At 46.5% G+C, this 12,290-nt stretch overlaps 1 protein-coding gene across 1 annotated transcript in view; it reads right to left on the bottom strand.

The window, feature by feature from the left end:
• Window positions 1-11,648, bottom strand: part of LOC132504506 (zinc finger protein 268-like) — a 65,789-nt gene extending 54,141 nt beyond the window's left edge. The window contains exons 1-2 of the mRNA XM_060122010.1: window positions 11,509-11,648; window positions 628-714 (exon numbers count right to left, since the gene is read on the bottom strand). Of these exons, the coding sequence (XP_059977993.1) occupies window positions 628-660 (33 nt within the window). The 5' untranslated portion in view covers window positions 661-714; window positions 11,509-11,648. The remainder of the gene's footprint in view (window positions 1-627; window positions 715-11,508) is intronic.
• Between the last annotated feature and the right edge of the window lie 642 nt (window positions 11,649-12,290).

The raw sequence follows: 12,290 nt of genomic DNA, 5'->3' as shown, positions 1-12,290 counted from the left end.
AATAGACTACTTTTCTTCCCGTAAATCCTTCAAAATATGTAGGACAGCCAAAAGCAAAGACTATGCTTTCTGGTGGGGTTTTGAATACGTAGAAGTAAAGTATGAGGAATCACCTAGGGGCGAAGCTGAGTGAGGCTGAAGGAGGGTCCCCCACCCATCTCTCTGTCCCCAGAGGACCCACCCTCTCCCGGGGCTCTTCCTGTCTTGGTTGCAGTTACTCCTGGATAATTACCTAACTTGTCCCCAAGCTCCTCCACAGGCAGTCCCCAGGGAGGAATTAACACACCAGCCCCACACCCAAGACCACCAGGGACCAGAGAATCCCTCAGAAAGGCACCAACATCCTAATTCTGTCATCATCTTGAAGGGAGAAAGCTTGCTGTGTGCTCAGTCATTCCTCATTGTAGACGAAAGAGCATCTCATCAGAGTCCTCAATATTTCACACATTTCTGTTCAAGTTGTGTTTCTTTGATATGAAAGGAAATAAAACTACGGCTATAAATAAAGCAAACAAACAGTGCTAGTCTATTGGAGGAAGTGTCTGAGATACGGATCCCTTAAGAACCCTTAACTAAAAAGGGATTCTCAGTCGGAAAACAAAAAAGAATGAAGGCAGCCCAACTTACGTGGGACCGGGCAGTTAGCAACTCGGCCTCCATGCCCTCCTCGTTCCTGACGCTTCCTGAGTAACAGGAGATCCCAAGCAGGTGAAGCTGCGGAAAAGGCAGAAACTTGAGGAGAGATGCTGTGACCTGGTTCTCATTAATTGCGAGTCTAGATTCCCTCAGACCAACTGCTGTACCTATATATCCACACAACCAGACGACATCTGACTGTTCCAGAAATACACCTATAGTGCCCGAAATCCCCAAGAGTAGGAAGAAAAGAGCTCCGAAGACTGCCTCTCCCACACCCTGCAACCTCTAGAGTTCCATGCTAAATTTCATTTGGAACTGAATGTTTCTAATACTACATCAAATCCTCTTATTTTTTAAAAATCCCTTTTATTACCGAAGTATGGCTGATTTACAATGTTGTGGTAGTTCCAGGTGTACAGCAAAGTGACTCAGTTTTACATATATATATATATATATATATATATATATATATATATATATATTCTTTTTCAGATTCTTTTCCCTTATAGGTTAAAAGGAAATCATACGATATTTGCCCTTTCGTGTCAGGCTTATTTCACTCAGCATCAATGTTTTCAAGATTCGTGCATGTTGTAGCCTGTATCAGTAGTTCACTCTAATGGCTGAATAATAATCCGCTGTATGGACCCACCACATTTTGTTTATCCACTCATCTGCTGACGGGTATACCTAGGAGTGGAATTGCTGGCTCATACGGTAATTTTATGTTTAGCTTTTTGAGGACCCACCAAACTGTTTTCCATAGTGGCTGCGTCATTTTACTTTCACACAAGTAATGTACAAGGGTTCCAACTTCCCCCCATGCTTGCCAACACTTGTGCCATCTTTTAAATTATATAGCCATCTTAGTAGGGGTGAAGTGGTATCTCACTGTGCTTTTCATTTGCATTATTTTCATGTGCTTACTGGCCATTTGTGTATCTTCTTTGGAGAAATGTATGTTCAAGTACCTTACCTATTTTTAAATTGGGTCATTGTCTTTTTTTTTTTTTTTTGTGGTACGCGGTCCTCTCGCTGTTGTGGCCTCTCCCGTTGCGGAGCACAGGCTCCGGAGGCGCAGGCTCAGCGGCCATGGCTCACGGGCCCAGCCGCTCCGCGGCATGTGGGATCTTCCCGGACCGGGGCTCGAACCTGTGTCCCCTGCATTGGCAGGCGGACTCTCAATCACTGCACCACATTTGTCTTTTAGTTGTTGAACTGTAGTTCCTTATCTATTCTGGATAGTAAACACTTATCAGATAATATAACTTCCAAATATTTTCTCCCATTCTGGAGGTTGTCTTGCCTTTGTTGTTGAAATATACTTTTGCCAAATATAGGATACTAAGCAGACAGGTATTTTTCTTTTCAGTGCTTCATAGAGCTCCACTCCCAATGCTCCAGGAATCAGAAGAGCTTTCCAGCCTGGCCAGCAGTAATGGCCATAACCCCCATGCGAACACCACATGCTGTTCCCTGCAGCTTCCTCCCCCGTGTGTGCTTTGTGTGATCACTCGAGGGCACCCTCTGCACTCTGTGAAGGCTGCTGCCCTGCCCTCCCCAGCCTCAGCTCTGCATTCTGGACTCAGGGTCTGCTCAGCCCCTCTCAGCTTCCCCTACCTCTGCTGTAACCTAGAAACCCTCTCAAGGCAATAAACCGGGGCAGTCAGAGGGCTAACCTGCTTGGTTTTCCATCTCTCAGGGATAACTGTCCTTTGTGGTCTGATATCGAATGTCTTTAAACGTTTGTTTCATGTATTTTGTCTTTTTGTTGTTGTTGCTGTTTGTTTGGGCAAGAGGATAGGTAAATCCCCTCCCTGTTACTCCATCTTGGACAGAAGTAGACGTCTATAAACACTGCACTTTTAACTTGTTTTAAATTTAGATTGTATCTTTAATTTCCACCCTTTGAATACTAGGTCTGAATATTTTCCATATGTTTATGTTGATGGCTCTTTTGTATTTGCTTTCTTTTACACTGTTTGCCCCCTTTGTCTTCTGGAGATCTTAAGGATTTCCATTTCAATTCTACCCATACTTATTGTACATGAATAAAAGCACTACGGTTTCTGACCCCCTCACCAGTGCTAAACTGGTTTTCACCAATGACACCTGTTATAGAGGCACTGCTGGCCTCTCAATTGTTCTTGAACCTCTTTACTGACTTTGGTAGCCCCTCACCTAGTTTTCCTCTATACAGCTTGGTACTTCTTAGTCTTCTCTAATGACTTAAAAAATTATGATTAGATACAACTAGAGATTATCATACTAAGTGAAGTAAGTCAGAAAAAGAAAGACAAATACCATACGATATCACTTATGTGTGGAATCTAAAATATGACACAAATGAACTTAGCTATGAAACAGAAAAAGACCCACAGACATAGAAAACAGACTTTCAGTGGCCGAGGGGGAGGGGAGGATTGGGAGTCTGGGGTCAGCAGATGCAAACTGTTATATATAGAATGGACAGACAACAAGGTCCTACTGTAGAGCACAGGGAATTATACTCAATAGCCTATGATAAACCATAATGGAAAAGAATATGAAAAGAGAGAATGTACACACACACATACATAACTGAATCACTTTGCTGTACAGCAGTAACTTTTTTTTGTCTTTTAGCCACGTCGCATGGCTTGTGGGATCTTAGTTCCCCGACCAGGGATTGAACCCACATCTTCAGCAATGAAAGCACAGAGTCCTAACCACTGGACCAGCAGGGAATTCCCTGTTCAGCAGTAATTAACACAACACTGTAAATCAACTATACATCCACTTTTAAAAATTAAAAATACTAATAAAAATTTTAAATTATGATTAGCTTAAATGTAGGTCACCCTTTGTTGCTTCTCTGTCTTTCCCAGTCTCCGCCCTTTCAATGGCCCCCTGGGCACTTACAGAGCACAGAGCATACCTACTCGTTTTACCCCATGGTCCATCCCATTGTTGGCTCACGACAGGCTCAGTGCTGGGCTGGAATGAACAGATCACTCTGTCCTCTGCCCCTACGTCTTCCCCAACCTCAACTGAATATTCCCAACTGTGGTTAACAGCATGGCTTCTGCAGCCAGACTGCCTAGGTTCAGACCCCGCTCCACTGCTCACAGGTGGCTTCTTAACCTTTCAGTATCTCGGTCTCTTCATCTGTACAGTGGGGACTAAATAGTGCCTACCATAGGTTATTACGAGAGTTAAATGAGTCCATATTTGTGAAACACAGAAAACAGTGCCTGACACACAGTAAGGATTATCTGCTTGTTAATTAAAAAACATACACGATATCTAGGGACAAGTAACACAAGTATCTTTCTAGACCCTGTCCTCTTAACATCCAATCAGTTACTACAGCCTGTAAATCCCCTCCTAGACGTTTCTCTAGCTCCCACCCCTCCAGATCCCACGGCCTTGGCTCGGGCTTGGCTTCTCCGCCTCCGGACTTTCTCACTCCGATGAGTGTCCACATCAGCATCAACTCTGTAAAACACGTAAGCTGCGCTTCTTGATTAGAATTCTCTGCTGATCTCCCAGTACTCACAGGAAAATGGACCAAGTCCTCAGCATGGATTTAGGGTTCTTTGTGGCGGGCCCTTTTCTCCCTCACTAGCCCTAAATGTCCCATCAAACTACAACCCCCCCACCCACCCATCCATGCTGTACCACCTGAACTGCCCAACCTCTTCACACGCCCTAGTCCTAGGCCAGGAAGGCTCTGCCCTTTCATGCCGCTTGGTAAAATCCTACCCATCCTGCAAGATCAAACATCACCCTTTCCTGTGTCATTCCCTAACTTCTCCAGGAAGGTTTAGTGTTCCTTCACCTCTGTGTTCCCACAGTCCCTAGGACAGGAAGCAACATGAACTGAACAAAAGTACAGCCAGAGAGCACAGCTACCTGCCCAAGGTCATGTCTGCTTGGGGTGAGGTCTCTGATGCCAGGCACAGGTCCGTCCTTACTTCTTTTAACCCTTCCCCAGAAACTTGAGTAATTTTAGCTGAACACACCAGCTGTGGGAGTTAAGACACAGAAGCAGACACGTGTTCTCTGTGGGGTATCATCAGAGGAGCACAGGCTCATTTCCAGGAGTCAGAATCCAGTCAGCAGGATGGAAAGGTGGGATGAACGCGTGTGTTCCTTGTTCACACCATCTTGATCCAGATGTTAACCAAGGGCTCACGAACCACATGCCAAGTACTATTCCAGGGGCTGAGCCCAGAGAAACAGCTGTTCAGACAGGCCCCTCCCTCACTGAGCTCAGGTGAGTAAAGGCTGAAATAACCACGGACGTCCAGCCTGCATAAGAAATTACTTGGGTGAAGCAAGAGAATGGTCTTCACACATTTACAGGTCCTGTGGAACAGGGATAATATATATACTTTTAAACATTTTATGTTTTCTTTTTTTGGCTACGTTGGGTCTTTGTTGCTGTGTGTGGGCTTTCTCTAGTTGTGGCGAGCAGGGGCTACTCTTCGTTGCGGTGCACAGGCTTCTCACTGCGGTGGCTTCTCTTGTTGCGGAGCACGGGCTCTAGGCGCGCGGGCTTCAGTAGTTGTGACACACGGGCTCAGTAGTTGTGGCTCGTGGGCTCTAGAGCACAGGCTCAGTAGTTGTGGTTTGCAGGCTCAGTAGTTGTGGCTCGCGGGCTCTAGAGCTCAGGCTCAGTAGTTGTGGTGCACGGGCTTAGTTGCTCTGCAGCATGTGGGATGTTCCCAGACCAAGGATCGAACTCGTGTTCCCTGCATTGGCAGGCAGATTCCTAACCACTGCACCACCAGGGAAGTCCACAGGGATAATATTTATTCTGAGTTGTTCCAGAGGGCAGAATTAGGAGAAATGTGTGGAGTCACAAAGAAGTCAATTACAAGTCAATAATAATAAGACACCATTAATCAAACAACACCTGGTAACAGATCAGGTCACGGAAAGAGGCAGGAAATTTCTGGTCACTGATAAACTTTGAATAGGATCTTATTTAAAAAGAAAAAAAAAACAACTATATACAGCCTCCAGTTTACATGGACATCTAAGGTTCATTCCAGTGACTCTCCTGTTTTATGATTTAAAGCAAATAGTCTTATGTCACCCTAATTTCCCTTAACGCCCACTTCTAGATAATTTACTTAAAACTTTATCTAAACTGACAGTTTATAGCCCTGATTGCACACTGGCCTTTCCCCCTATATTAATAAGTTATTAATACCTGGGTCCCACGCCACCCTCCCCCACCAAGAGCTTCTCATTTAACTCTCTGGGGAGGGAGCACTGCAGGTGCTTCTGACGTGCGACGTGCACCACGGTTGGCAGCCACTGACCCCAGCTGTCATGGAGTCTCTTTAATTCTCAGTTTCTACCATTTCTTGGGGGTAATCAGATCCTTCCATCAGACACCAGATTTACAAAGGATATTCTTATGCAACTGAACAAAACTGACTTCTCTAACGTAACAACAGATATTGCCAGGGGAGGGACACCAGGATGGGTTTTCATTTGTATTTAGGGAAACAGCAGGTAAGCTGATAACTATTGTGATCTTCTGTCATTTTTCTAAATCATTGCTGAACACTTTACTATGATCCCGGCTGTGTCCCACGCCCAGGGGATAAAATGTGAGCGAAGCATTTATCCCTGCCCTCAGCAGCTAAGGCAAGCTGAAGAAACCAACCTCCATGGAACACAGACAGCAGCCAGCAGGAGCTGGGGGTCTAAGGCTGAGTCCAGAACGCGTCTGAGTTCAGGCAGATAAGCGAGGGTGGGGAATCATGAACAAAAGCAGGGCCTTCGACGGTGACGTAGGGGGAGAAGCTCAGTGTGGCCGTCGAATGTGGTGCAGGGCAGGGAGCAGCCAGAAACAGGCCAGGTCGAGGTCACAGAGGCCCAAATTGCCGTCCTCAGAAACAGGCTCTTGCCCACATGCTGTCAGCCGGGCAATGACAACAGATGTGTCTGCCTTTGAGGTAGTTGTGTGATGGACTAGAGGGGGATGAAACACCTGCAAAGAAACCAGGCAGGAGGGAAACTGTAATCCAGAATACAGGAGCACAAAGGAGCGCAGCAATGGAATTGATTAGATGTGAATGGGAATACAGGTTAGGGCTCAAGGTGACCCCCGGTTTCTGGGTGACAGAATGGACAATAATGTCTGGGGGTAGGATTGGCTGTGCACACGGTGCGTGAGCCAGAGAAGGGAGAGGGAGAAGGACACGTTTAGCTGTGAGGGTTATCCAGCTGTATCAGCCGCCATCCGCATTTCTGCTCTACCTGGATCTACTCAAGCTGCACAGCTATATTCTCAAACAGAACAACTTCTTGCGGGGAGTGGGGGTGGATCTTCAGGCACAGATTTGGGGGTGACGTATTCATCTACTCTGATGCAGGTGAAGGAGACAGATGGGGTCTAAGGGAGATTATACATCCCTGCGCCATGATTCCTATAAAGCTCACCAGGAGACAGAACATCTGGTAAAGCTGGGTAACAGCATTATCAGATGACACCATGGCAGTGTATAAAATCAACCAAAGATACCATGGAGAGTAAAATAAACTGTAGGACCAGAAAATTGTGGGATAGGACTTCCTTGGTGACGCAGTGGTTAAGAATCCTCCTGCCAATGCAGGGGACATGGGTTCGAGCCCTGGTCCAGGAAGATTCCACATGCCGCGGAGCAACTAAGCCCGTGCACCACAACTACTGAGCCTGTGCTCTAGAGCCTGCGAGCCACAACTACTGAAGCCCGCGTGCCATAACTCCTGAAGCCCGTGTGCCTAGAGCCCGTGCTCCGCAACAAGAGAAGACACTACAATGAGAAGCCCGCACACCACAACGAAGAGCAGCACCTGCTCGCCGCAACTAGAGAAAGCCCGCGCGCAGCAACAGAGACCTGGCGCAGCCAAAAATAAATTAATTAATCTTAAAAAATCATGGAGATCTAAAAGGGAAAAAAATTGTGGGATAAATTAGTATCTAGGAAGAAAACAGAGGAGAAAAGGAAGCCCAAAAAGGAAGCAGAGAAAGATCCACCAGAGAATGAGAAGATCTACAGACAGATCTGTAGAAGAGCTGTAGAGATGTATATCAGAAGCCAGAAGGGAGAACTTCAAGGAAGGGAGGATTAACAGAGTTCAGATGAATTAGGGATTCTAGTGCCCTGACTGGCTAGATGAAGGTTCGCTAAAGCGGGAACAGCAGACAAATTCCACAATAGGGCTGAAAAGTTTGGAGGCGAGAACAGCAGTGAAAGGGCGGAGCTAGAAGAGGCCGTAGGATCAAATGCGGACCTGGGCGTGTCTGTAGGCGTGAAGCAGGGCAGGGGTGGGCTCAACAGCTCGGAGGGAGGGACCAGACTTGCAGGCAGGAAGCCCGCAGCAGCAAGGTCACTGCCCCCTGTGCCCTGCTGCCTCCGATGTCACAAGTCCTCCGACCCTCACCCTCTGCCCCCCTGTCCCACCCACATAACGCAGGGCAGGCTCCCCGTTCCAAGGTGCTCAGCTGAATCACATCTACACGGTTCCTGTTGCCAATAAGCTGATACAGCCACAGCTTCTGGCAGTTAGGACTCAGATGTCTTTTGAGAGCTGCTATTCTGCAAACCACCAGGGCAGAGATGGCCTCAAAGAAGCTTCCAGCACCAGCAAGAAGGCTATGGAAGTTACCATATGAGGCACAGAGGTTCCAGGCACAGCTCTGATCACAACCATCCACATTCTGGGCCCTGACAACCTTTCAACCTTCAATCCTACTGCACTTGCCCCATGTTCTCTAAGCCTCATTCACATGCCACCTTTTCCAAAAGCCTTCCCATCGTCCCAGAGGAAATCCCTGGAGCCTTTTGCCCACGCTCCTAGCACTTCAACGCCCGGCTCATTTGCCCACCTCCCTGTAAGATGAAGGACTACTTGAGAACTGGGATAACCTCACTCTAAAACCTGGAAAGAGGCCAGCACAGTGCTTTGTATTTGTTCACTCCGGCACTTGTCAAACACTTGGCGATAACCTGTGGTTTCTACAGATGTCTGCCCTCAGGGCAGGCAATGGAGACTGGAAGACCCAGTGCTTGAGGACCAGAGCCCAGGGACCGGCGAGACCTTCTAGGGGATAGCGTTTTGCTTGGGCATATGGAGTGTGTAATTCTTAATAAAAGAGAACAGATCTCTTAAGGTTCTGAATAAGTTCACTGGTATTTGGCATCTGTGAAGGACAAGGGATCATCAGCAAAAGGACCCAGCAGAAGAGACAGCAAAGCCATACTCCGCAAAGATTGTGCATCTGTGAAAACTCAACAAACGGACACTCTCAGGTTGTGCATTTCATTTTATGTAAATTTCACATCAAAAGCATAAGCGAAACAAACATTAAATTCTGGTTAACAATGCACATGCATTCAGAAGTATTTCAGGAAAGCATACTGATGGCTGCAATTTACTTTGAAATGCATCCCAAAAAAGAGGGACTGATGAAGAAAAGGGCAGACAGATATATGTTCAAATTAGTATAGTAAAATGTTAATGGTAGAGTCTAGGAGGGGAGGTTACAAGTATTCACTGTAAACTTCTTTCAGTTTAGCTGTATGTTCAAACTTTTTCATAATAAAATATTGACCAGAAAAGGTAAGGATGAGACAGCAGAAAGGTATTGTGTGGAAAGAGGCAAAAATTATGCTCCTGGTGTCGGTTCTAAGCCAGAGATGCATATACAGCCGGTGACACACCAGTCCTGACCTTGCTTCAGAGCCAGAAGATTTAAGACCCTGGCTGATCTGAGTCATGCTATAAGGAAAACTACAGGTGAAAGTCTATTGTAAGCAAAACGGAGATATCACACAATGAAACGTCTTTTTCCTTAAAACAAAAATTTTTTAAAACTAAAATGTTTTTTAAACTATATGCTACTAAGCTTTCAGTGCTTGAATTATGTGATGAAAACCAAGGGAACTCATCATTTCTAGGAGTATTTTTCCTTTAACAGAAACATTTTCTCATCTAATTAAAAGGAAAAGGAGTCACTTTCATAACATTTTTAAGAAGATGGAGACATAAAAGAAAGAACAAATTGCATGGGGTTCTTTAAAAAAACAATCCCAATAATATTTTCTTGACAAGTGCATTTAATCCATAAACAGAACTGCTCTCATTCCTACTCATCCTTTATTCTTATTTATGACTCTAGGATTATATTAAAGTTTTCTCTTATTATTCAGATACATTTCTAGTTAAAATTACTAGGTATCTTCTTCCTGTTGTGAACAGACTTTCTTCTACAAAGGTATTTGCAAATTTGTTACTGAGGACAGTTAAGCAATCTGTTAATATATATGCTCTTTCCAGTCCCTTTACTAAACTCATTGATATTAACTAAATCTCTTGTACATGCTGGCGATGCAGTTAATTAATAAGATAGTTTGTCATCTCTCTTCCAGAAGGTACACCTTGTATCTATGTAAATACTATTAATATCTTGTCCTAAACAAAAGTTTGCGATGTTTATATAAAATACTGATAAGCAGACTTAATCATTTAACTTATGATATGTATCTCAAATACTGGCCCTGTGACTGGCACATGCTAAGAGCTCAAGAAATATGTGTTGAGAGAGGGAATGAAAGAACAAATGAACAATTTTCAAGAAGGGCAGGAATGTGTGCCATCCACTTGTCCAGGAGGCTTTGCAAGACAGAGGGACAATTTTAATGAAACAAGAGAAGAGGAGATTAGTTAGGTCGCCGAAGAAAATTACTGCAGTATTGAGGTAGTTTAAAAAGGGGCAGGAAGGGGTTGTGCTACTTATGTCCCAGGTTAACTTTAGTCAACACTGGTAAGGTGACTAATATTTTTTAGCTAGCACTGTGGATGACAACCTGTCTTCCCTTTTACTTCTTATTTTTTTCTTTAACAGTATATTCTGTATATGAAGTAAAGATAGAACTTAAATTCTTCTGCTTCTCCATATACTTTGGGTGGGATCTAGGTAATTTTGATGTCAACCTCATCTTTCACATTCATACCAGGTGTTAGATTATGTACAAATTTGATTCGTTTAACTGTCAAGAGAAAATAAAAATATAATAATTATGAGCTATCTCTGAAAAGTCAAACTGGTTAAACACACACACACCCTCAATTAATCTATTTGATTAAAAAAGAAAACCCAACAACTGAAGATCAGGAAGCCAGGAGCTAGAGATGCCGAACCTGCTGGATCTTAAACACTGAAAATATTGATAAGACAGGCAATTCTGAGGAAAATAACTGCCAAAATAAGTCTCAATAAGTAAAAAGTTTTTTTAATGAATATTTTTAGACTGGAGCCAGAAATAGAAATCGATCCAGCCCTTTCTGCCACCAAACTTCTTAAAAGTATACCCACTTCATCAATGTCTGCAGCATATAACTTTTATAATATCCAGGAATAGAATCCAGAAGTATATATTTTTTTAAACCAGTATAACCACGTTGGATGTCTTTTAGGAACGTTAGGACATTTACTGTAAAGAAATTTCCTACTCTAACGAAAAAGAGCATGATCACGTTTAGCAGATGCTGGAAAGGCCATATGCAAAGTTTTGAACATCTGGCCCCAGTTGGGAAGGAAAAAAAAAAAAAAAACGGGAACAGAAGAAATCTTATTTTGCATCGCTGAGAATATGTGGTTCAAACTCCCCACCACCGCCCGGCGCGTACAGGCGTCAGGGTCCCGTCCCACCAACGCGAAGGCGAGCGAATCCAAGTGGCAGTGGGGATCACTCAGGCCGGGAGACCACAGGGAAGAAAAACCATTTGTTGGTGAAAACCGTCCGCCTCGGCGAGGAGACGAGGAAACGGCGGCGCCGCCGCCTCCCGCTAGGAAGAAACCACATCCAGCCCTCTCGCGTGTACCTGCGATCGGCACCTGCAGGCGCAGCACCGGGAGCGTCGCCGACGGGGCGGCACCGTCACAAAGGCAGCGGCTCGGCGAGCGCGCCCACATCCGGGCCTCCGCGTCCCGCGCGGGTCCGCAGGGCGGGCGGCGACAGCTCGGTCCCCGCCCGGCCTCCTGCGCCCACCCGGTCCCCACAGCCCACGCCGCGCCCCGGGCCCTCGCGCACGCGCACGCGCTCCACGTCCACTCACGACCCGCCGAGAAGCGCAGCCGGACGCAAAGCCCAGAATCGCTCCGCGGGGCGGCGCGGAGGCTCCTGGGAAGTGGAGTCCCGGCCCTGGCTCCGCGGGCCTGGGGAGCGCGCGGCTCTGCTCTTCGCCTCCCAGCTGAGGGCCCTCGGCGCCGCCGCCTGCTCCGCGCGCTCTCGCCTCCCTTCCCGCTGCAGCCCGGTCGTTCCCACGCGAGAGGCAGGCACTCCGAGGACAGGTGAGCGCGCAGGCGCGCGGACGTTGAGGAGACGCGGGAGGGGGGAGGGCGAGGGGAGCGTGCACCCGAGCGGTGGGTCCTCCTCGGAGTTCTCCCCAACTGGGGGTGGGTGTTAGCGGGAGGGGGCGGGGGCGGGAAGCTGTGTTCCTGGGGCCGTGGGTTCCCTGGGGCGGAGCGGGCGCCGGGGGGTGAGCAGGCCAGGCGCAGGTAGGGAATCTGACTCTACCCCGTGAGTGAGAGGAGGAGGGATGTCCTGCTTGTACGTCTTACTTTATCCAGGACCTGTTCTTGCATCTGTCTTAACCCCGGTCAA

This window comes from Lagenorhynchus albirostris, chromosome 14 (assembly GCF_949774975.1).
Source record: "Lagenorhynchus albirostris chromosome 14, mLagAlb1.1, whole genome shotgun sequence".
NCBI classification, from domain to species: Eukaryota; Metazoa; Chordata; class Mammalia; order Artiodactyla; family Delphinidae; genus Lagenorhynchus; species Lagenorhynchus albirostris.
This window is presented reverse-complemented; position numbering and strand designations above follow the sequence as displayed.